Source organism: Canis lupus, chromosome 2, assembly GCF_003254725.2.
Source record: "Canis lupus dingo isolate Sandy chromosome 2, ASM325472v2, whole genome shotgun sequence".
Lineage (NCBI taxonomy): Eukaryota > Metazoa > Chordata > Mammalia > Carnivora > Canidae > Canis > Canis lupus.
The window spans coordinates 67,612,884-67,637,281 of NC_064244.1; the positions used below are offsets into that span (position 1 = coordinate 67,612,884).

At 46.9% G+C, this 24,398-nt stretch overlaps 1 protein-coding gene across 4 annotated transcripts; it reads right to left on the reverse strand.

The window, feature by feature from the left end:
• Nucleotides 1-134: 134 nt before the first annotated feature.
• TMEM39B (transmembrane protein 39B) lies at nt 135-22,001 on the reverse strand. Of its 4 annotated transcripts, XR_007407777.1 has the most exons (10): nt 21,871-21,967; nt 20,090-20,216; nt 19,354-19,573; nt 18,691-18,774; nt 18,214-18,368; nt 10,719-11,055; nt 9,588-9,775; nt 4,497-4,617; nt 3,178-3,381; nt 2,875-3,011 (listed from the first exon to the last, which is right to left on the reverse strand). XR_007407777.1 is itself a non-coding variant. In XM_025448196.3 (9 exons), exons 1-9 carry the CDS (start codon nt 21,872-21,874, stop codon nt 2,769-2,771), a joined length of 1,479 nt encoding a protein of 492 aa, XP_025303981.1. In that variant the 5' UTR covers nt 21,875-22,001; the 3' UTR covers nt 135-2,768. The 4 variants fall into 4 exon arrangements, 3 of the variants coding, with proteins under 3 accessions (XP_025303981.1, XP_025303984.1, XP_035569142.1); XM_025448196.3 differs by lacking the exon at nt 3,178-3,381 and having other exon boundaries at nt 135-3,011; nt 21,871-22,001; XM_025448199.3 differs by lacking the exons at nt 3,178-3,381; nt 19,354-19,573; nt 20,090-20,216; nt 21,871-21,967 and adding an exon at nt 18,892-18,974 and having other exon boundaries at nt 135-3,011.
• Nucleotides 22,002-24,398: the final 2,397 nt, after the last annotated feature.

Genomic DNA, 24,398 nt, shown 5'->3' on the forward strand with positions numbered 1-24,398 from the left:
ATAAAAGGAGTAGTGGAGAGCGACTAGGAGGGATACTTACTAAGGAAAATCAAGAGTGCTTAGGAATTCTCAGCCTTTCCTCTATTTCCTCTTTATAGTGCGGTCTCCTCCCCTAGAAAATTTTTCTCCCAGAAACGCATTCCTTCCTCTCGTAGTTAAAGCCGATCACAGACCCTGAGCTAGATATTTATAAGGAATCCTCTGGAAGAAGAAATTTGCTTAAGGATATGGAGATAAGGAAATGAAGAAGTTAAGAGTAAACCCGATTACAACCTTATTGGGAGATAAGAAGTGGAAAAATAATGAGACCGGTCCAGGGCTTTATAGTTGACAGAGCGCTTTCATCCTCCACCCTACCCCCAGCAAGCTGAGCGCAGAGGGTGGGAGTGTGGGGGGGGGTGTGGGGTGTGTGGGCGGGATAGGTTCTGTATTTTTATCACCATATCTTAGGCACCTAGCACAGGATCTGCACATGGTATATGCTCCATAAATAATTTAGTAAAAAAGGAACAAATAAATAAGCCCGTGATTTCTAATAAGCGAGGATGATCTCCCTTTTTAGAGATGAGGAAATTGAGGCTAAGTGTTCATGTGCCTTTTGATTCATGGAATTTATGGCTGGTATACATCAGACCTCCCTTCCTCCATAATGACAGGCCAGTCCTGTCCCCCACCTCAACAAACAGAAGGCTATGTCTTCAAGTCACCAGTCCTACAGGGAACTGTCTTTTGGCAGCAGAATGAGACCTGGGTTTCCAGGTTCTGTTGCAACAAATTGCCTTCTCTAGTTTGTGCCTGGCCCGTTAAGGAAAACAACTCAAAAAGTCAACTCTGGAACTCAGGGTCAGGCCAGGAAAGGGAGCATTATCTTTCTCTTCCTACTGCCACTGCTCAAGGCTGAATCTCTGTGTTTTCTCCTGGTTGATTTTGCCTGCTTCTCACTGGTCTCCCAGCTCCAGGCTTTCCCACTTGCACCGTCTCAATAAAGCAGAGACATGGTCAAGTTTGTTCCTCTGCTTAGCATCTTCTGTCATTAGGTACTGTCCAAACATTTCAATCTGTCACACAGGCTGGTCCTTATTCACTTCTTGGTCTCCCCGCTAGGCAACCCAGTCTCCATCCATATTTGGGGAACCCCCTTTCCCAAGTATGCTATCTTTTGTGCCATTGTTATGTGCTGTTTCCTCTGCTTGAAATGCAATGCCCTCCCCTTCCCCCTTGACCAAAGGGTGAACAAGTTCACTTTCAAGACCCAACTCAGAGACACCTGGGTGGCTCCGTGGTTGAGCATCTGCCTTTGGCTCAGGGTATGATCCTGGGTCTGGGGATCAAGTCCCGCATCGGGCTTCCTGCATGGAGCCTGCTTCTCCCTTTGCCCCTGTCTCTCATGACTAAGTAAAATAAAATGACCCAATTCAACCCTCCCTTTCTTGAAAAACCCTGTCTTTCCAGGCAGTCTGGGTCTCTCTGTCCTCTCTGTTCCCAGTGCCCTGGACATGTATTTTCCTCAGCACTTAGCACCCTAATTTGCTCACAAGGTATGCCTCTCTCTCCTGGTTGTCTAAGGAAGGGACAACATCTTCCTCATCTTTGTATCTGTTCCATGCCTAGCATGATGCCTCCCTCAACAGAGACACCAAAAACTTTTGTTGTAGTGTCTGTCTCCCATACGCCACCACAGTCTTATCCGCATATCCTGTGGCTAACAAGGGCTCAACGAAGGAAAGCAGAGTAGACTGGCTAGGACTGTCCTTTTCTCCCAGCCTGAGCCCTCCAGCCTGTCCTGTAGGAGCCAGGTAGCTCTCTAAGCATCTTTGTTTCCACTCTAGTAGTTGACCTTGCTTACACACCTTCCCCTGCCGAGAACCACTGGTCCTCCCTAATCCATCACCTCTCTGCAGACCCACCCCACCCTGCTCCATGTTTCTTATCCTCCCTGCTCTAGAAAACATTCTGCTTCCCCTTCCAAAATACACCAGGATGTTCCAAATCTCTGGGCTATTCCGTGTGTCCTTGAAGTGCCCTTCCCCCATTTTGTCCACCTAGGAAGTGGCTGACAACTCAGACTATCCCATCCTCCAAAAAGTCCAGAGAGTATTCTCTCCTGTGGTACTATCTTGCAACTGTTATACCCATCTCAGTGTAGTAAGACTTTTTTTGTTTCTGTCTTGGCATCCTGTCCACCACAGCACCTGACACACAGCAGGGTCTCAGTGACTGCATGCTGAGAGCAGCAGGACATCACATTCTCCTAGGATAGTGGTGTTTTTTGGCTTCTGTGATACTTTAGGCAAGTCACTATAGTTCTCTGTGCTCATTCTTCAACTATAAGATTGGAGTGACAGCACCTACCTCCTAGGGTTGTCATAAAGGTTGGATTGAGACAAGGCCTATAATACACATAAGGATAATGTCCCATATACAGTATTCAGCCGTCAGAAGCTACCACTGTTTCCACGACCTCTGGTGCCTCAACTCTTCTCCAATGGAGAAGGCAGGACCCACAGAGGCCCCAGAGGCAAGAAGGGAAAGAAACAAATGACACACAGACTTAATGGGAGTATAAAAATAGGACTTTTCCCCCCCCCTCATAATCACATCAATTATCAAAGAAACAAACAGTATGTAACAAAAATACAAAGCTCTGGTAAGTTTTTTTTGTCTCTTTTTGTGGGTTTTTCTGCCCCTCACCCAACCCTCCCCAACAGCCCCTTCCCAGAGAACCCCTGGCTGAAGCCTGGATGCTGTCCCTGGGGTCACCCTGGGGCTTAGGAGAACCGGTGGTCCAGGTCCCTCTGGGGGCTGGCTGAATAGGAGTAGGCCTTGCCCAATACCAAGCGGTCCCGCAGCAGCTTGAAGAAGGCATAGTAGTTGCTGAAGAGGATGAGCGCCAGTGAGATCGTCTGGTGCCACTTTTCAGAAGACATTAAGGAGTATAGCTGGTAGACAATGACAGCACCCTCCAGCAGCAGAAGGATGTTGAGGATCCGCAGGGGTTTGCTGAAAAAGAACTGCCCAGGAAAAGGTAGGCAGGGATGGGAAAGTATGTTCTAATAACCTACCTCTTGGAAGGGCTTCTGAGGGGGGGAGGGTGGCAGTGAAGGGGACAAGCTCATGGGGCCCCATGCAGACGTGGGTGGGGAGGAAGACTGTAGGGTTGGGTGTGGACTTTGCTACCTCTCTGCTTTTGCTTGTGGTCGTTCTTCTGTCAAGACTACTGCTTCCCACAGCAGTTGTTTAAGATCTTGCTGAACTTCTACCTCCCCCAGGAAGCTTTTCTTGAGAGATCTTGCTTGCTCACTCAAATTTTTTCTAGTCTACAATCAACACCTTGTTATATGTGATCCTTCTGGGTACAGTCAGGCCTGAACAAATTAGAATCTTACGACACAGGTGTGGAAAGTTATTACAGACTCTACAGCCTGAGTCACCCACTTTTTCATGGGGAGCACCCTGACTTAGGCCAGAAACTTCCAGGGCATGTGGCAACACCTCACTCTGACCTGCTGCTTTCAAAGCAAGGGAGAGTGCAGGAACTCAAGAAAAATGTTTTGATCAGTTTGAAAGAGTGATCAATGCTTAGGGAATCTTGATTCTGCAGGGGCCAAGGTACCTAAACCTCAAGAGCTGCTTACAGGATAAGAAGAGATGTGACAGGAGATGGGAGTCCAAGAAACCAGCCCACCAGTCTCAGCTCTGCATCTGACAGCCTGCAGAACCCTGGGCAAGTCCCTTTCCTGTCTGGGGCTCAGATTTCTCTAATGTAAAGAGGGCACCAATATCAATGATTTCTGAAACTGTGTTCCTTGGAACCCCAGGTTCTGAAGCAGCCTTTTAGGGGCCTACAGCAGTGGTGAGTGGGAAGTAAAGGGAGTTCCAACCCTTTCAAATAGAATGGTGCCATGAAATCCTATATACCAGACTTTAGTCTATGACTAAAGTGTTGGAAAAAAAGGATTTTGATAACAAAATAAGTAAATAAAATGGAGACCACTAGCCTCAGTGATTTTGAGCAGTTCTTTTCACTATGCTGAGGCCATGAGTCCTTACTATGGGACCCCAAGTTTCCTAGCAAAGCACCCTTGAACAAGTCAGATTCTAAGTAAATTTTAGCCTCAGAAAATGAGGATAGCCCTGGTACTTCTCTCACACACATCCAGCAATAGTTGGATGGAGGGTGTGTGGCAGGTGCTTACCATTGTGCCTGGCACACCACACTGAATGAGAACAGTTACAATTTTTGCCCCTGAGAACCTCTCTTTTATTTTATCAGTTTTCCTGCCTCCACCTGATGTTTTCAAAGATCTGCTACCAAGTAAGCTGCCGTTATGAAGTCACCATACGGACGGTTGTCCTGTGCTGCACAGGTGGAGTTTCCTTTGGATTTGAGAAATGCTGAAAATGGCTTTCTGTTGCTAGGACATTATCCCCCGCCCCCAGATCCTCCCGCCCTTGAGAGCAGCCCTCGCCCCTTCTTCCCCAGGGAGGAGACTCACGTGGAAGCGGAAGTGGGAGACGTCAGAGGGGATGGCCACATTGTAGTGGCCCACTGCTTTGTAGACGTTCTTGCTGTGCTTCACCAGCACGCCCTGTGGCCACATGCATTCCTCCGTCCACCTGGAGGCACAGCCCAACAGTGCCCCTTATGCCCAGCTCGCCCCCAAAACGGGGTACCAGAAGACTGGGCCTGGTGTGACCACCAGGGCCCTACTCCCATTTCTATTATTTAGACACAGTGACTTTCCTTTTTTGGTCTCAGTTGCCTCCTCTGTAAAAATGGGGTAAGAATCATGAGAAATCCACTGCACTGGGAGTCAGAAGGTCTAGGGTTGAGATTCACGTCTGAGGGACTGTCAAGAAAACCCTTTCCCTCATCTAGTCCCACCTAGAGCCTCCAATTAGTCCACCAGACAGCTACCTGAGTGGTCTTGGGAAAAACCAAGCTGAGCCTATTCTCCACTCAAAACCCTTGGAAGTATTTTCAGTGCCCTTGGAGTCAAGTCCCTAAGGATTCGCCGTGGCCTCTGAGGCCCTGCTCGGTCTTCCAACTCCCTCCTACTGCACAGCTTGTGATCAAGCCATTCAGAGCTGCTTCTAGTTCCTCCAGCACAGTTTACTGTTTCATGTCTCTGCATAAGTTACTCCCTCCAACTGGACTGCCCTTCCTGATCCCATCCTTCTGGCAAGTTCTTTCTAAACTCAGGATCCTCCAGAAAGCCTTTCTCCAACTCCCTAGAGTTCAGCATCCTTCAGCACCTCCCTGGATTTCCTGCTACTGGTCCACTCTCCTCAATGTTTCGTTACTTATTTCCCTGTATCCCTCAATAGTCTGGGAGCCTTTGAGGGAGGGGACGGTGTCCATTTCATCTCTGTGTCCTTGGAGCATGGCACAAGGCCTGGCACAGAGGGGCCTTAGAGAGCACGTGAAAGTGGGATGGTGGATTCTTCTGATTCTTCCAGTGTTCTGTCAGATTTCCCAGGGACTCCAAGGGTCCTGGGCCAGAGGACAGAGAATTGCTGTCCACGAAAAACCCTAACTCAGGTTCCTACCCTGTGGATTCATTCATTTAAAAACCAGTTATCAGGGCACCTAGGTGGCTCAGTCAGTTGAGCATCTGACTCCTAGTTTCAGGTCAGGTCCTAATCTCATGGCTCATGAGAGAAGCATCAAGCTCTGCACTTGGTGGGAGTCTGCTTGACTCCTCCCCTGCTCACATGTGCACTCTCTCTCTCTCTCTCAACCATGTAAATAAAAAAAAATTTTTTAAGATTTTTATTTATTCCTGAGAGACACAGAGAGACACAGAGAGAGGCAGAGACACAGGCAGAGGGAGAAGCAGGCTCCATGCAGGGAGCCCGATGTGGGACTTGATCCCAGGACTCCAGGATCATGCCCTGGGCTGAAGGCAGGCGCTTAACTGCTGAGCCACCCAGGCGTCCCAATAAATCTTTTAAAAAAAATTTAAAAACCAGTTATCATGTTATACCTAACAATGTGGATGAATCTCATAGGCAATATACTGAATGAAAAAGCAACAGGGGGATCCCTGGGTGGCGCAGCGGTTTGGCGCCTGCCTTTGGCCCAGGGCGCAATCCTGGAGACCCGGGATCGAGTCCCACATCGGGCTCCCGGTGCATGGAGCCTGCTTCTCCCTCTGCCTGTGTCTCTGCCTCTCTCTCTCTCACTGTGTGCCTATCATAAAAAAAAAAAAAAAAAAAAAAAAGCAACAGAACCAAGATTTCGTTTATGTTAGGTTGTAGAACAGAAGAAGTAGAAGAAAGTAGAAAAATGGTTGTCTAGGTGGTGGTGGTGAGTGGAAGGTGGTCACTGGGAAGAGCCAAGAGGAAATTTTCTGAGAAGTTGTAAATGTTCTACATCTTGTTCTACCTATACATGGGTGTACAGGACTATCAAAACTCAAAGAACTGTACACTTTAAGATTTGTGCATTTCAGGGTGCCTGGGTGGCTGTCAGTTGGTTGTCTGCCTTCAGCTCAGGTCATGATCCTGGAGTCCCAAGATCGAGCCCTGCATTGGGATCCCTGCTTAGTGGGGAGTCTGCTTCTCCCTCTCCCTCTGCCCCTCTCCCAGCTCATGTTCTTTCTCTCTCAAATAAACAAAAATCTTAAAAAAAAAAAAAAAAAAAGATTTGTGCATTTCAGACTCTTAACTACAGAAACAAATTGAGGGTTGCTGGTGGGGAGGTAGGCAGAGGCTAGAGTAACAGAGTGATGGGTATTAAGGAGGGCACTTGATGGAATGAGCACTGGGTGTTAAACGCAACTGATGAATCACTAAATTTTATCTCTGAAACTAATTATACATGTTCATTAAATTGAATTTAAATTTAAAAAAGATTGCACATTTCACCATATATAAATTTTACCTTAAAAAAACATGAAACACAAACCACCAAAATTTTCTGTGGACCTATTATAAGCCAGGCATTCTGCTAGGCATTCTGCTAAGAGATGGCCAAGTGTTTAACAGGCAAGGATCCTGACCTTCAGGAGCTTTAGTCCTGGGAAAATAGGCAAGCGACTAAGCAAACAGAGTAGGAAGTGTTAGGTGCAATAATCGCGATATTACAGGATTGTGAGAGCACAGGGGAGGGGGCCCTGAACCCATTGTGGTTGGTGAAGAAAGTATTGCTAGAGGAAGCAAACTGCTAAAGGATGCATAGGAATTAATCAAGACAGAAAGTTGGAAATGGTATTCCAGGCAAAACAAGCGTCATGTGGCTTAGGCATAGATACAAACATACACAAAGAATCTGAGAATCTGGGATGCCTTGGTGGCTCAGTGATTGAGCGTCTGCCTTCGGCTCAGGGCATGATTCTGCAGTTCTGGAATCAAGTCCCACATTGGGCTCTTTGCATGGAGCCTGCTTCTCCTTCTGCCTATGTCTCTCTGCCTCTCTCTGTGTCTCTCATGAATAAATAAATAAAATCTTTGAAAAAAAAAAAAAAGAATCTGAGGATCTGAAGCGGTCTGGTCTGGCTAGAGCACAGTATGAATGGGGAAGGCAGGGTAAAAGAGGATGCAGAAAAGGCTGGCAGGACCCAGTTCAGCAGCTGGGAAGCCATGTGAAGGGGTCTGGGTCTTCTCTACAGACCAGGACCATTGTGAGCAAGGCACAGGTTTCTCCTCATGTTCAGCTTTATCTTTCTATTCCTCCTTCCCCCACAGAGGCCAAGGCTAAGCTAGGCCCTCTTCTGGCTCATTTAGCAATGTCCATCCCCTTTCCTGAACCATTTGGACAGAGCCTGAGAAGAACCCTGACTAGCACAGAGGGCTATTTGACTCTAAAGGTTATGGTCCTGACCACAGTTCTCTAAGTTCTCTTACTTAGCCTTACCCCAGAGAGAACAGTAGCATCCCCGTTTTATAGACCAGAAAGCAAAAACCCAAAAAGGCCAACTGCTTGCCCAAGAACACTCATGTATCCCTTCTTGGAACATCAGAAAAGAGGAAGAAAAAAAATGACCATTGATAAGAAAATATAGCATTCTCATTTGCCCTAAGTCCTGGGGGCAACCCAGGGACCCTTGTGGGGCTGTGTCTGAGGAAATAGATAAGCCCCAAGCTAAAAAAAGGAAAGCCTGTAAACAACACCTATTATGGGACGCCTGCGTGGCTCAGGAGGTTGAGCATCTGCCTTTGGCTCAGGGTGTGATCCCAGGATCGAGTCCCACATCGGGCTCCCTGCAGGGAGCTTGCTTCTCTGCCTATGTCTCTGCCTCTCTCTGTCTCTAATGAATAAATAAATAAAATCTTAAAAAACAAAACAAAACAGCACCTACTACAATGTTCCATGCTACTCCCCTGCATTATTTATTTTTTATTAAAAGTAATCTCTAGGGCAGCCCCAGTGGCTCAGCGGTTGAACGCCACCTTCAGCCCAGGGCATGATACTGGAGACCCAGGATGGAGTCCCGCATCGGGCTCCCTGCATGGAGCCTGCTTCTCCCTCTGCCTGTGTCTCTTCACTTCTCTCTGTGTGTGTGTGTGTGTGTGTGTGTGTCTCGTGAATAAATAAATAAAAAGTCTTAAAAAAAAAAAAAGTAACCTCTGTGCTCAAGTTGTGAGGCTTGAACTCACAATTCCAGCCAGGTGCCTCTGTAGCCTCCCTTGGCATCTCTGCTTCTTGGTGGATCTACCTCTAAAACCTGTCCTAGGGACCTCTTCTCTGCCACACCTTGTGCTGGGCCCAAGGCTTAGATTTGATTCAGGTGGGCCCAGCCTTAAGGAGCTTTCGGTCTAATGGAAAGTGAGGGTAACCTGGATGAAATGTACCGTGAGGTAGGTACTATGAAGGATGAACCAGGCTGAGGGGAGGCCAACCTAGCACCTCAGGGCTCCTGAGCAGATGCTTCTGTCTCTGCAATGCTGTCCTGCAGCTGGGCTTCTTTCTCCCCATCATCCTATAACCATTTGTGTACATGGCTATCACCTCCACCACACCAACATCCTCAAGGACTATATCTCAGTCATTTCCTCTCTGTGGCTCTGCTTCCCTGGCCAGGCCTCACCATCGGCTGACATGGCACCATATCCTCTGACCAGACTGATGTTTCTAAGGCACCTTGGAATGGGTTCCTCCACTGTTTAAAACCCTCCATAGCACCCTTCTGCCTGTAGGTCAAAATCCAAGCTCTTCTGTCCAATACATAGCACCAGGTCAGTTACAGCTCTAGGAAGGTAAATGTCTGCCAAAAAGCAGATGACCTAATGATTGAACAATGAGTGAGCAGGTGACAGAAGCAGAGAAGCGGAAGATGAATGCAAGAGCATATTGGTCAATGAGGTGAATAAATAATGGTCAGTGAATGAGAAAGTCAATGGGTCTATGAATTTACTGCCTGGCCTCCTCCCACCTCCAGCACACTGCAAGTTACCTAAGCACAGAGGACACGTTTGCCTTGGGCCCTGCCATACCCTACTCTGGCCTCAAGGCCTAGCATATGAGATGTGCTCAACAACTATCTGCCAACTGAATGAATGAGCTGGTAAGGGAGGAGACCAGTGACTCCACAGGCACTGACCATAAGGGGGTAGACTGGGCAGGGGAGGGGAGGGCGACTCACGGGTGCTGCAGCACATTGGAGCATAGCGCTGGGTCCACCTTCTGCCAGCAGCCCAGGTGTGCAGCGGCCTTGTGCAGTAGGTCGCAGTAGCTGGCGGGCAGCAGGTGCTGCATGAGGATCACTGATGTGCTGATGGACACCAGCAGGAAGAGCTCACAGGACCAGCGCTTGTCATAGTAATGTGTGTTCTGGGAGCAGTGAGAGATGGATAAGGCCAGGAATGTCCATAATGGCCTCCCTCCCTCCCCCTTACCTGATTCTACCTGCCTCAGAAACCATGGCAGCCTTCTGGGAGGAGTGGGGAGGCCTGAGACCAAGGATCAAACACCAAAGAAGACTTAAGCTTAGACCCTGTGGCCACTACTCAGTCCTACAAACTCTTCTTACAGAAAAATTGCTCCCACTGCTTACTTCTCTGAGCCAGAGCACAGGCTCTGGGATCCAACAGACATGAGTACCAATCTTGGCTCTGCTGCTTATGAACTATGTGATGCTGGGCAAGTCATTTCATTTCTCCATGCTCTAGCTTTCTCTTCTTTTAAATGGTAATAGTTACCAATCATCTCTGAGAGGTGTTAGGAGGATTATCACATTCATGAAAGCTCTAGAACACTGTAGGTGGTCAAGAAACAGTAAGTCGTCTCAGCCTCAAATCACTCAGGGCAGTCCATCCCCAGAGAAATGTTTCAAGCCTACTGTCAGCTGGGGAGGGACCTTCCTAGGTGACCATACTGCTAGAGAGAAAGCACAGGCTTTTGGAATCACTCAGGTCTGGATGAATCCTGGCTTTCCTACTGAATGATAAAGCTGGATACTGTGACATGCCTGGGCCACAATAGTCATAGTGAAATACATCACTGTTTTGTTATCAAGTACTATGAACAACAGTGTCATGTCCCCCTCATTGGCTGGGTGATAGATGGTGCAGGTCACTTGGAGAACAGCCTTGTTCTCGCCACTCTACAATGGAGGCAGTAGTTACTCTAACCCTCCAGGGTTCCCTCCAGAGAACAGATAGCAATCTGATCAAAAGTGGTCCACTTATTTATGCAAGCAGGAGGGCTCCTGGGGGGCAGGCAGCAGAGTAAGGCCCCAAACAGGTCCCTCCCCTCTCTGGGTTGAGCTACGCACCTTCACGAACCAGACAGGCACAAAGGCCACATAATAGGCACTCAGCATGGAGCTGACCAGCACTTCCTTCATGCGCCAGTTGAAGTCCATCTTGAGGAACTCCACCTCACTGCGGATGAGACTGGGGGACAGGCAGCAAGCATGGGTGGGCATGGCATCTGGGCCGTACAGCTGCCGTGTGTGCTGCTTCCACGTCTCCCTCAGTGTCAGCAGATAGTCCCGGCTCCGTGCCAGGCCACTGACGGCCTCCCGGGGCCCCATGGAGGCCATGTGGCTGAAGAGGTTGGTCTTGCGGAGGTCACAGTTCAGCTGCAGGAACGGAATGTACATCCCAAACCTGCTGGGGAATACAGTGGTGAGGGGAAGCCTGCCCATGGGCCACAATCCCAACCCTTACCCACGGAGGGAATCTTCTTTCCTCCCTGGGCCTTAGTTTTCCTGGCTACTCAGAGGGGTAGAATTTACCCCCATCTTTCTATTCAGCCATTCTCTGATCAGACATTCAACATAGGTGTTATTGGGTGCAGGCCAAGCACTGTGCCGAGCATCGGGGAATAGAGTAGGAAGCAGGAGATGAGGCCCTGCCTCGTGGTCTATTGCTGACTAACAGTGATCCTAACAGCCCAGATTCATTGGGCACACACGTTGTCTTCTTTTGCTTCTCTTAAGAACACTATGCACTCAGTACTATTTTGTTTAGTTTTTTTTTTTTTAAAGATTTTATTTACTCATTCATGAGAGACAGAGAGAGAGAGAGAGGGAGAGGCAGGTTCCACACAGGGAGCCCGATGTGGGACTTGATCCCGGGACTCCAGGATCACACCCTGAGCCGAAGGCAGGTGCTAAACCGCTGAGCCACCCAGGGATCCCCCTCAGTACTATTTTGTATCCCTCCGAAGAAGCTGTGGCTCAGCTAAAGGTTGAGTTTGAAGTGGATTCCCAAAGGTTACCCTAAGTAAGGAAGCAATACAGCTGAGATTCAAGCCCAAAACCATCTGGTACCAAAGACCAAGATACATACTCAACAAATACTATGAGTGATTAATTAGCTAAAAATGTACAAGGGGTGCCTGACTGGCTCAGTCGGAGAAGTATGTGGCTCTTGATTGTGGGGGTCATAAATTTAAACCCCACACCGAGCACAGAACTTACTTAAAAAAAAATGTATGCAGTACCACAAGAGAGGTCTAAGTTGTTACAGCTGCATACTTGAGAGTCAGCTCATCAGCTTGTGGAGGAAGGTGGTTTAGGAACAGTATTTACTATGTGCCTATTATGTGCCAGGCACTGAAATGGGCCCTTAAAAAGTACTAATCCCTTTCCTTGTGCAGTACCCTTAGGGCTGTAGCTAATTAGTCAAAGGGTGTATCGCTGCTATCTTCTTTTTTGGCTGGTATCTTTTGAAGAGAAAATTAGATGGACCCAAAGCCCAGGAAAGTAGATAAGTAGGGAAAGTAGATAATTAAAAAAAGTAGTTAAGAGCCAGGGCACCTGGCTGGCTCAGTTGGTGGAGCATATGATTCTTGATCTAGCAGTTGTGAGCTCAAGCCCCCCACACTGGGGCATAAAGATTACTTTAAGTAAAATAATAAAAAAACAAATAAGTAAATAAATGGGAAACAGTAGCTCAGTACATGGAACACCGTAATAGGTGCTATTTACAGGCTTTCCGTTTTTTAGCTTGGGGCTCATCCTTTTCCCCAGGACCTCAGACATAGCCCCACAAGGGTCCCTGGGCTGCCCCCAGGAGTTAAGGCCAATGAGAATGCTGCATTTTCTTATCAGTATAATTTTTTTCTTCCTTTTTTCTGTTCCAAGAAGGGATACATGAGTGTTCTTGGGCAAGCAGTTGGCCTTTTTGGGTTTTGCTTTCTGGTCTATAAAACAGGGATGCTACTGCTCTCCCTGGGGTAAGGTTAAGTAAGAGAACTTAGAGAACTGTGGTCAAGAGCATAGCCTTTGGTCGAATAGGCCAGGGTTAAAATCTCAGCTCTGCTAGTTACTCGCATTGTAACTTAGAGCAAGTTATTTAATGTATATGAACCTCAGTTTCCTTAATTTGCCCTAAGTTACATAGCTTGTATTGATTTTCTACACTTAGTCAGGCATTACACCTAGTGTTCATAAATACTCTCTTTAAACCTTCCAATAATTCCCAGCACGGTGCTTGATCCAAAGGAGAAGATCCATAAAATTTTGTTTAGAAAAGAGAGATCAGTGATTGTATGGGACAGAAAAGAAGACTCCAATGGGATTCCCAAAACACTCTTCAGGACACCCTGTGGGAATGAAGGAGTGGGGAACCTACAGGAACATACAAGGGATTCAGACCCAAACTTAAGTCCAAGTATTTAAGAATCTCCCTGGTTTTGCCTCTAAGAAGGACTGCAAATATAATTAAATTATTTGGTAACAGCAAGTGACTGCTCCGCAGGTCACAAGTTAGAAGCAACTTCACATGTAAGATGGCAGATTCCCTCTCCTTTTCTCCACTTAAGACGTGACAGTATAAAAATAGAAAAGAAATTCCTATCAGCAAAAAGAATGGGAGTGGGATTATCAGTTCACAAGTGATTTTAACAAATTTAGAAAGCAGATGGAAACATGTTGACAGATGAGGAAGGAAGCCATCATCTAGAGCAGCGTTGTTCAACACAAATATAATGAGAATCACATACGTACTTTGAAAATTTCTAATAGCCACATTAGAAAAAAATATGAAGCTAATTTTAATACTCAACCCAATATATGCAAAACATTATCATTTCAACATATAATCAACATTTACAAATGAGATTTTTACTTATTTTAGGATTTTACTTATTTATTTGAGAGAGAGAGAGCGAGCGAGCTAGAGTACACAGAAGTGCATGCAAGGAGAAAGGGGAGAGGAACAGGCAGAGAATCTCAAGCAGACTCCACACTGAGTGCAGAGCCGATGCAGGGCTCAATCTCACAACCCTGAGATCATGACCTGAGCCAAAACCGAGAACCGGATACTTAATGGACTGAGCCATCCGGGCATAACCTACTTTCTTTTTTTGTTGTAAATCTTCAGAATCTGAAGTTTATTTCAGATTATAACACACTTCAAACCAGCCTCTTTCAAATGTTCAGTAACAAGTGGTTAAAAGCTACTAAACTGGATATAGGTCTAGAGTGTATAGGTCTAGAATATGCTATGAGAGGGCTGCCCTGGGGGGTAGGAGCTTATCTGCCCAGTGACCCAAGGGAGACTCTGGCTTGAAGTAGGCATAGCTGATAAAGGGTAGAAGCAAGCAGCAGGACTGAACAAATGGGATTAAGCAAAGATCTGTATTTATTTGCAAGAGTCAGTCCCCTCATTCTCTTACCTCATGCAACTCTGAAGGATTCTTCTGTAAAAAAATTTGAACAAACTGTCTAGGGAGAATTGTGGTCTCTAATGGGGGCACCCTAGAGTAACCCCCTCACTCTGGCTTCTGGCCTATTGGAGTCCACAACCCGACAACTAGCACCATACTCCCTCATCCTAAAGCAAAGTCTGCCAGTCAGTGTGTCCTACTTATGTACTTAGAATTCCTGATCAAAACTCCCACTCACATATACAATGGCAGAGGGAGATGAAGTGTGGTTCAACCTATTCAGTCCTTCATTTATAAGTGTAAAGAGACAACCAAAGAAACTAACTATGCTTAGGGGATCCCTGGATGGCTCAGTGGTTTAGCACCTGCCTTCGGCCCAGGGTGTGATCCTGGAGTCCTGGGATCTGGATCAAGTCCCACATCAGGCTCCCTGGATGGAGCCTGCTTCTCCCTTTGCCTGTGTCTCCGCCTCTCTCTCTCTCTCTCATGAATAAATAAGTAAAATCTTAAAAAAAAAAAAAAAAAAAAGAAAGAAACTATGCTTATAAAACTAGCAGCATGAAACAAAAAACTGACTCTAGTAGAAAGACAAAATTCAGGGAACAGAAGAGATTTTTAAAACAAGAACAGAATGCTATGAGAAAAGAACAATCAGAAAACAAGAGGCCTTAGAAATGAAAATATGACTGCTGAAAAACTCAGTAAAAAGCTAAAAGATAAAGTTGAGGAAATCTCTCTAAAGGCAAAGTAAAAAGAGAGAGGAGTAGGACAGAGAAGGCAGGATGGAGGGAGGGAGTAGAGGGAGAGAAAAAGAAAGATGAGAGAAAGGGAGAGAGATGAAAAATATGAGAGAAAATATAAGAGAAACAGATGACCAATCTATGAGGTCTACCACCTGATGAACAGAAGTCCCATAGAGAATAGAAAAAAATGGAAGGAAGAGATTATCAAAGAAATAATAGAAAAATTTCCTGTTCTGAACAAATACCCACATCTCAGGTTGAAAGAGTCCTAGCGTACTGATAAGATGAATGACAAAAGTGCCACACCAGATACCACCTTGTGAAATTTCAAATCAAAAGATTAACAGGGTATTTCTAAAAACTTTCAAAGGGAAAAACAAGTCATCTGCAAAGTAACTGGGATCACACTGGCATCAGACTTCTCATTAGAAACACTGGATGCCAGAGACAATAGAGTAATATCTTCAAACTTCTGAGAGAATATGAATTTGAACTTAGAAATCTACATTTAGCTGAATCATCAATCAAGTATGAGGGTAGAATAAAGGCATTTTTAGACATGCAAGGCCTTAGAATGTATAAACCTCCCACATACCCATTGTTAAGGAAATTACCTGATAATGCACTCCAGCATAATAAGGGAGAAAACCAAGAAAGAGGAAGACATGGGATCCAGGAAACAGTGGATCCAACCCAGGAGGGCAGCGAAGGGAAGTCCCAGGCTGAGAGCTGTACAGCAGGCCTAAAGAACAACCACTCCAGACTGGAGCAGGAGGATGGAAGGCTCCAGGAGGGATGTCTTTAGGGGGAAAAATGGACTCCAGGCAACAGGTAGCATGATTGAGAGGCTGGATAAACTTGAGGATATGTTGAAGGCCCATCATTCTTTTGTCAACAAGAAAAAAGAAAGGCAATTAGAACTCCAAGAAAATAAAAAAGGCTGTATAAGAAAGTTACAATCTAAATATGAAGCAAACTAAAATGTGTCATGATTTTAAGCAATTGATGGAATGTAAGAAAAGAGAAACCATTTGACCTTGACACAAGGAACTTTCTTTTTTTAAGAGGCCTAAGATTATAACTCAGTAACTATAGAGAAGGAATATCATCTATGCATACTACTTGGCCCTGAAGTGAATAATATATTCATACTACTTACTGCTTTTTAGTGTTTAGAATTAACCTTAGACAAAGAATGGAAGACTTGAATGTGGTTATAGAGGAGAATGTGTATGTCATGCTTTAAGAGAATACCTGCCAGGAAGTGAGAGGTGGAAGAGGGGAGGAAAAATGGACAAGTAGAGTTCCTAAGATTACTGTCTACAGAAAAGGGATTAAGATACTATTGTTGATGAAATAAAAAAATACAGGCATACGGATATTATTGGAAAAGATAATCAATAGAGCAATAACAGTTACAAAGTACTGGGAATAGTATTGATGGAAGGGTGAACTAAGTAAATCTTCATCTGAAATTGAAGGGAATCAATGTATATGTGTGCATATATGGGTATATGGTATGCTTGTACATGCATAAAACATTTCCAGGATATATAAGAAATCAGAACTATTGGTGGTTGCCTCTTGGAAGGGAAACTGGGCAGCTGACAAACAGGAGCCAAGGAGACTTTTTCATTCTATATTCTTTACACATTTTGAATATATACATTTTACACATATTTAAAAATTTTGAATTTTAACTCTGTAAACTATTATCCCACTATAAAATCAATCCTACGTTTTTAAAAAGAATAAAGATACAAGGATGCTAGAATTATGGGGGTAGCTTTGGAGAAGTGGGTTAAAAAGCTGAAAAGTGGGGTTGGAGGCTGCTTTTCATCATAAGCTTTCTGCACTCCTGGATTGATTTGCTGTGATATGCCTTCCCTATGTTAATAAAAATTTATAAGTTAAATAAAAAAATAAAGCAAAATACGAATACTGGGTGATACTTGTGTTTGAGGAGAATGGATTCACTGGATAATAACCACAAAGTAAAAAAATTAAGGTGACTGTTGACGGCTGTAACCAACTAACCCCTGGAGGGCCGTTTGTTAATATCAGAAATATAAATGGACTGCACCTTTCAGCACAGTAATTCTATTTCTGGGAATCTGTTATACAGGACTATTAGACAAGCAGGCAAAGATGTACGCAAAAGAAGTTTCCTTACTTCATTGTCTCCAATAGGGAAAAGCTAGGAACACCTCAAAAGGTCATCAATAGAAGACAAATACGACAACTGTGAAAAGCCTATACAACGGGATATTATGAGATCATTAAAAAAAATGAGGCCAACCTCTATGTATTGCCATGGAAAAATACCCAAGTTATATGATTATGTGAAAAATGTAGTAAATTGTGCAACATCATGCATGAATTAATTCCTTTTTTCTAACAACAAAAGAAAAGTATGTCCATATGCTTGAACAGAAAAAAGTCTAGAAGGATATGTTGCAAATAATGGTTTTCTGGAACACTGATATTAGAGGACTTTCCTACATTAAAAGCTTCTGTAAAGTTTAATGTTTTTATATGACACATGTCTCACTCTTATAATTAAAAACTAGTTATAAGTGAAACAGGTGCGATGGGGCTCCTCCCATGACAGTGCCCTTTTCATCATGCAGGGTAGAGAGGAATGAGTATCCGGCTCTGAAGCTTCTCAGGCCAAAGAACTGGCCCAGCCTGAGGAAGTTCATGAACCAGAAAGAAAGGCCAGGGGTTGGGCAATGACTGTAAATGCCCAGGCAGCCATGAACCTGCCCTAGGCTCAGCCAAAGTGGATGGCTTGCCAAAGTTCTCCCCAGTTCAAGGCCAGAAGGGGGCAGTCCTGGGCTCCTCCCAGACACTACCTTCCCATCCTCAACAATCTGGGCTCTGGAGATGGAGTGACTGAGCAAACAGACACCAAGACTGACATACACACACGTATGTGCAGATACACGCACACACGTGCATGCAGACACACACGTTTCATGCACAGACACCCACACAGAAACAGGCACACACGCCGGTGCTTGCATGCACAGAGCTGGGGGAGGCACTGAGAGATTACATAAACACTAAGATACAAAAAAAGACAGAAAAAAAAAAGAAAGTACTGGAGAGAAAAAGGAAGGGAGAGGGAGACAAAGCCCATGCATCCTCCTCAGGAATGTTCCTTTGGCCTACACACACAGATGTGAGTCCTGTTCTGACCTCCTCCTGGGTGGCAACTAGAGTAAATGATGCCTGTTCTCTCAGTTTCTGCTCCTGCGGGAGAAAGCTAATCACCTTGTTCTCAGGAGGCTAGGTCAGACAGTGGGAGAGTCTTCCAGGTATGCAGGCCTGCTGACCCAGCCACGCTCAGGGCAGACATCAGGAGCCGGGTGCTACGTGGTGAAGGGTGAAGTGAGGGGTACTCACGGATAGCAGAGGAACAGGAGGTTCAGGAAGGAGTAGGTCCTGAAGAGGTGGATGAGGGAGCGGCACAGACTCCAGCCTGTTGCCGTGAGAACGGTGAAGCGGGTGAGGAACAGCAGGACCGAGCGTAAGAGGGAGACCTTCCCCCTCTGAGAAGCCTGGGTCAGGGCGAGATAGGACGGGCTGGGGCCTTGGATGGAGGCCACAGGGGTTGTGCCCAAGTCCCGCCCAGCATGGCCTGCGATCCCACCCAGGGAAACATGGGGACAGCAGCCTGGGCAGAATCTGGCAAGGTGAATCTTTTTCCTCAATGCCCAGCAAACACCAAAGAGTGATGGGATGATGTAGCGTTCTTCAACCAAGTTCAAAGGGAGCCCCAAGGAAATGCCTGAGGCTTGAAGGGTTTGGCATGTTTCCTTGGTACCCCCCGGGGGAAAGGGGAGTCCCAAAGTCCCCGGCCAGCCTCTAGGACCCAGTCACCTCCTTCACGATGGACCCAATGAAGCGGCGGCCCAGAACGATGGTGGTCACCATCAGCAAGTTGAAGTCGATCAGGTGGAAATTCTGTCAGGGGGCAGAGGCCGGGGGGGTCACATGGGCCCCCTGCCCATAGATGGGTGTTTTTCATACCCACCTCCCCCTGCCCAGTCCTTTCCATAGGGACTGTCCCCACTCTCTGACCTTCACAGGCCTCCAGCTGAGTCAGGCCAGGAAATTACCTAGAGGAGCAGAACAGGACCCAGAGGAGGGAAGTGGGACAGTCCCTGGAGATAAGAGAGTGGTGTGTGAGCCCTCTTGCTGATCACCCATGACCCTGTCCCTGAACCTCTTTTTCTGCATGGAGATCTTTCCACTCCTGAAATACTCATGTATGCCTGTGGCTCTTATCCCGCACAGGACTTAAGACTCTGTGCTCCTTTAGGCAAAATCTGTCAGGTTTCTCTCTGCTACCTTTAAAATGCCTAAAATGGTACTGAGCAATGAGGGGTGAGCGTTCAGGAATTATTTGCCCAGCATGAGGCCAAGTGTACAGGGCGCTTGGTAAGCTACGCTAAACTGAAACCAAATGTCATGAGCACTGGAGCACACACACACACACACACACACACACACGCACACAGTTGGTCCTAGCTGGGTACCTACCAGGGAGGTGTGGGAGGGTGGGTGGGAGGGTGGATACCACCACACTGTCTTGTAGATGTTGATGTAGTGCACGAAGAGGGCTATTAGCTGGCAGAAGAAGAGCTGCAACTCAAACAGAATGCTGGCCTGGACTGGCAGCTCAGGGATCTTGCAGTGCTGAAGGGGCACAACCGTCTGGGTGGCCAGTGGGGGGCTGGAAAGGCCCGTCCCAGAACTGCTCCTGGGAAGTGAGAGGGAAAAACATTAGGAGCTGACCAGAGAACCCCACCAAGACGGGCTTCCAGGACACAGGATGGCGGGGCTGGATCAGAAAGGCAGCTCATGGCAAGGATTGAGTTTCCTGATCCTGCCTGTCAGACAAAGGAGCCAGCGAAGACTTTCCTATCCCTAATCTTATTTAGACCTTCCAACATGTCCCAGGAAGGAAAAAATTATTAGATCCATTTCACAGATGAGGAAAAGGAGGCCCAAAAAGAGGAAACAACTTGTTCAAGTCATGAGAAAATCAGGAGCAGGACCGTATACTGGAATCCAGGCCTTTGGGCTTATTATACTATGTCCTGCCGCATCTACCCAAGTGAGCACCACCTGAGCTTTTTTCCTGCTTGCTATATACTCAAACCCCCATCTGCCATCTGGAGTATCATATCCTAGAGTCCGAGCCTAGTAAAGAAGAGCCTTGTTCGTATTGTCCCTGTGAGCCCACAGCAAGGGGAAAGAGACAGAGGTGTTTTACCTGGTGCGGGAACGGACACTGGTGACCGATGCACTGGAAGTATGGCCCCCACCAGAGCCCCCTGAGGATCCTGGCTCACACAGTGGATTTCGACAGTAGGATGTCCTGTTGGGACCTCTTCGTCCTCCTGTGGGACTCAACATAAGGTAGATCCTCAAGCCAGAAGGCGTATATCAAGGATAACAGCAATGATACTGGCTACTAGTTACTGGGTGTCTCATTGTATGATTCAATTGCAGAGACCTCTGATCCGGCCCCTGTCTACCTCTTCAGCCTCACCTCCTACTATTCTCTGCCTGGCCTCCATGCTTCAACCATACTATCCTTTCTCTCCTTAAGCAAACCAAACTTGTTACCTCTTGTACTTGCTGTATCCTATCTGCAAAGCCCCTCTCTGACTGCCGTTTTTAAAGTATCTGCCTCCATAATTCTCATTTCTATTTTTTTCTTCACAAAGAATTCACCCTTGGAATTTATCTTATTCATTTATTAACATATTTATTGTCTTTCTCACTAGAATGGAAGGTCAGTGAGGTCATTACATCTTTGTCACTGTTGTATCCCTTACCCCCACCACAGTGCCGGTATAAAGTGCCATGAACTACATGTTGATGAATTAATGAAACCAGCAAAGTAAGTTTTCCACAGGTTAGGAAACTGAGTTTACAACGTGTCACAGGTAGTTTGGGTCTGAGGCTTGAGCTGTTAGGTCTGGTTTAACACTGCTCTGTTCAGATCCTACAAGTCTTATGATTCTGGGCACCCTTAAAGCCTTTTCAAGAGTCCGAGATCCAGCTTAAACAAGTATCCTTGTGTCTCATGGTCAGGAGCAGGGCCTGAACATAGGGTCAAAGATGTGGGCTCTGGGAGAATGCTGTGGTGGTGGACCCAAAACCTATTTCTCTAGGCTCAGCAGTCCACCCCAAGCTCCCAGGCACCATCCTGCACAAAGGTCCTGTACAAAGCTCAAAGCACCACCCAGTCCTAATCAAAGCTACAGCCTTATTCAAATCGCGGCTGCACAGTCTACACACACCCCACCCACACACACCCCTGGCCCTAGCTTCTCAGCTCAGAAGCTTTTCCCACACGTCTCCAAAAAAGTACTTGTCAAGGAGCTCTGCACCCCACCAGCCCCCACCCCAAAAGCCCTGTTCCTATAGTATTATACCTGGCTTAAACATCCCACACGTGCACCCTCAGCCCACAACTCTGCCCACACTTAACTCCTTTCTTTAGAAGCTCTTACACCCACATAAAGCCCCTGGGCCCAGAAGCCCCGCCTACACACTGTTGTCAGCCAAGAAAACCCGCCCACAAGCCAATAAAGGCTTTCTGCCTAGAAGCCCTTATCCAGAATGGGCTCCCTAGGTCGGCAAGGTCCCCCTCCCGCCCCAACGCCCCCAGTGCAAAGACCCTACAGCCCAGAAAATCCGCCCCCGCCCAAGCTCCAACAGCCCCGGGGTTCCCCCCGAGCACCAACGCCCCGGCGCCCGCCTAGCCCCGTCCCCGCTCTGGCCCGGGCGAGGATCCTGCACCGAGCCCAAGCCCCAACAGGCCCTCTCCGTTTCAGAGGCCCCGCCCCTGCACCAATGCCCCGCCCCCGCGAGCGAGGCCCCACCCCGCGAAGCGACCGGAGGGGGCGGGGTCCCTCTGCGCCCCGCATCCCCTCCCCCTTCCCTCGCTGGGATCCTGTCCGCGTGGGGGAGCAGTCAGCATCTTGGCCATCCCGACCCCCACGCCCGCCTGTTCCCCGGCCGAGCCGGACCCGCTCCTCTCACCCATCTCCTCCCCCCGGCGCTCTCCGCTCCGCCGCCGCAGCTCCTGCGGGCAATATGTCGGAGGCGACGGCGGCCGGGAGAGGACTAACCGCCGCAGCCCAGTCCCCGGGTAGCAGCCGCGCGCTCCCGCCTGGCCGCCAAATTTGCATACAAGGCGGGCTGGAAGCTGGGGGCGCGCTTCTTAAAGGGGCCGCGCGGACTAAGGCGGTGCGTGCGCGCTCTTTGTCTCGCGGTCCCCTACGCCCTTCCTGCAGCTGCTGCTCCGAGACCCCGAGGGAGGGAAGTCACCTCCTGCTCTTCCCGTGCGTTTCTTCTCCCAGCGTCTTCAGGCCCGAGGGAGGAGGCCGGAACCGCTTCGCGGCTCCTGCCCGACATGGACCGTATCCTTGAGTGGCCCACAGGCGCCTCAAACTCAACGCGGGCTTTGGTCTTTGTCTTCAGCCTTATTTGTCTTTGGTCCACCCTAGTCAAAACCTGGGAGTCATTCTCCTCTTTCCCTCGACCCCCCACAACCAGTATTTCACCTAGTTTTGCCCACCCTAAGTCCTAAATCTTTCTCTTGCCACCACCTTAGTTCAAATCCTGGTTCTGCTCTTTCTGAGCCTTGCAATCTTGTTTCTTGCTCTTTACAATGAGGCTGGTAATATTCACCTTATAGGTGTTGGTGAGGAATGAATGAGATAACTCATGTAGAAAGTCTGTTTTAACAAATGTCAGCCATCATTATTATTAGGATACATGGCAAGTGCTTAACACAGAGGAAGCACTCAATAAATGACCTACTACCACCAATTGTTAGGACTTCTTCCCTCACAAAACCTATCAGCTGTGTTTTTTTTTTTTTTTAAGATTTTATTTATTTATTCATGAGAAACAGAGAGAGAGACAGAGACACAGGTAGAGAGAGAAGCAGGCTCCATCCAGGGAGCTCGATGTGGGACTCCATCCCAGGATCTGGGATCACGCCCTGAGCCAAAGGCAGATGCTCAACCACTCAGCCACCCAGGCGTCCCCTATCAGCTGGCTTAATCACCTGGTAGCTCCATGGCTTAGCCCAGTGCTTGGCACATAACAGACATCAATATTCAATTAATCGAATGAATTAGTAGATACTTAATTAGTATATATTCACAGAGCTTACAGTTAAGTGAGAGGAGATGGACATAAAATTAGTAAATTCGGTAGTATGTTAGAAGGGAAAAATTGTGGAGGTAAACAGGAAAGGGGGATGGGAGAGTGCCATTTTAATTGGGACAGTCAGAGAATGCTTCACTGAGAAGGTGACTTTTGGCCAAACACTTGAAGGAAATGACTGAGTCAGTCATTTGGTTATCCAGAGAAAAGGGGTACTCCAGGCAGAGGGAAAAACCAGTGGAAGGGCCATCAGGTATGAACATAGCTAATGTGGTTAAGAAACAGCAAGGAGACCAGTGTGGCTTGGCTGAAATAGACATGAGAGTGGGACATTAGAAGGGACGGACCATATAGGGCTCCTCCTTACTCTGAATGAGGTGGGGAGCTATTGGAGGGTTTGAACTTATATTTTTAAAGAATCACTCTGGCTGCTGTGTAAGAGTAGACTGCAGGGCTGCAAGGGTGGAAGCAGGGAGACCAGACAGAGCATATGGCAATGATTCAAACAAGAGATATTGATGGATTGTAACAGATTGAGTGAGGGAGATGTGTTAGATTCTGGATTTGAGGGTAAAAGTCAATAGGATTTGTGGACAGATTGGATAGGTGTAAGGAAGAAAGAGAAGATCAAGTATCACTCCAAGGTTTTTAGCCTTGGCAAATGGAAACGTGTTTAACATGTATACACCTATTAAATTATAGATTTTACACCATGTCAGGCCTTCTCTTCTGAGAGAAAAGATGTACAGAGAGGGAGAATGACCAGCTCACAAAGTAGAGAAGAGACCAGGGCTAAGATTCCTTTTTCCAGCTAAAGAAATTCTGGAAGGGACACCTGGGTGGCTCAGCGGTTAAGTGCATCTGCCTTCGACTCAGGGCGTGATCCTGGAGTACTGGGATCGAGTTCCACTTTGGGCTTCCTGCGAGGAGCCTGCCTCTCCCTCTGCCTGTATCTCTGCCTCTCTCTGTATGTGTCTCTCATGAATAAATAAATAAAAATCTTAAAAGAAAATTCTGGTAGAAGAGCTGGTTCTGACCTCTTTAGAGTACTAAATTTGAAATATATCCTGTTAACTTCTGAATTGCCAAAGCCCAACACTACCTGGCATATGAGAGGCATTCAAATATGTATTAGTTGAGTTAAATTCAGGTAGTGGCAAACTGGCTCTTAAAAGGAAAGCGAACGGGAAGGAATGCCAAATGGTTTCAGGAATAGTCCATAAAGGACTGAAGCTGGGCTATTCCTGGGAACTTGTTTTAACTCAGTTCAACAAAAAAATTTTAGTGTCATCATAGTGCAGGCACTATGGATACCAGGGTGCCACTCATTTTGGGAGAGACAAGAGAATCAATAAATTATGGCACAGTGTGATAACAATACCAGTATGTACCAA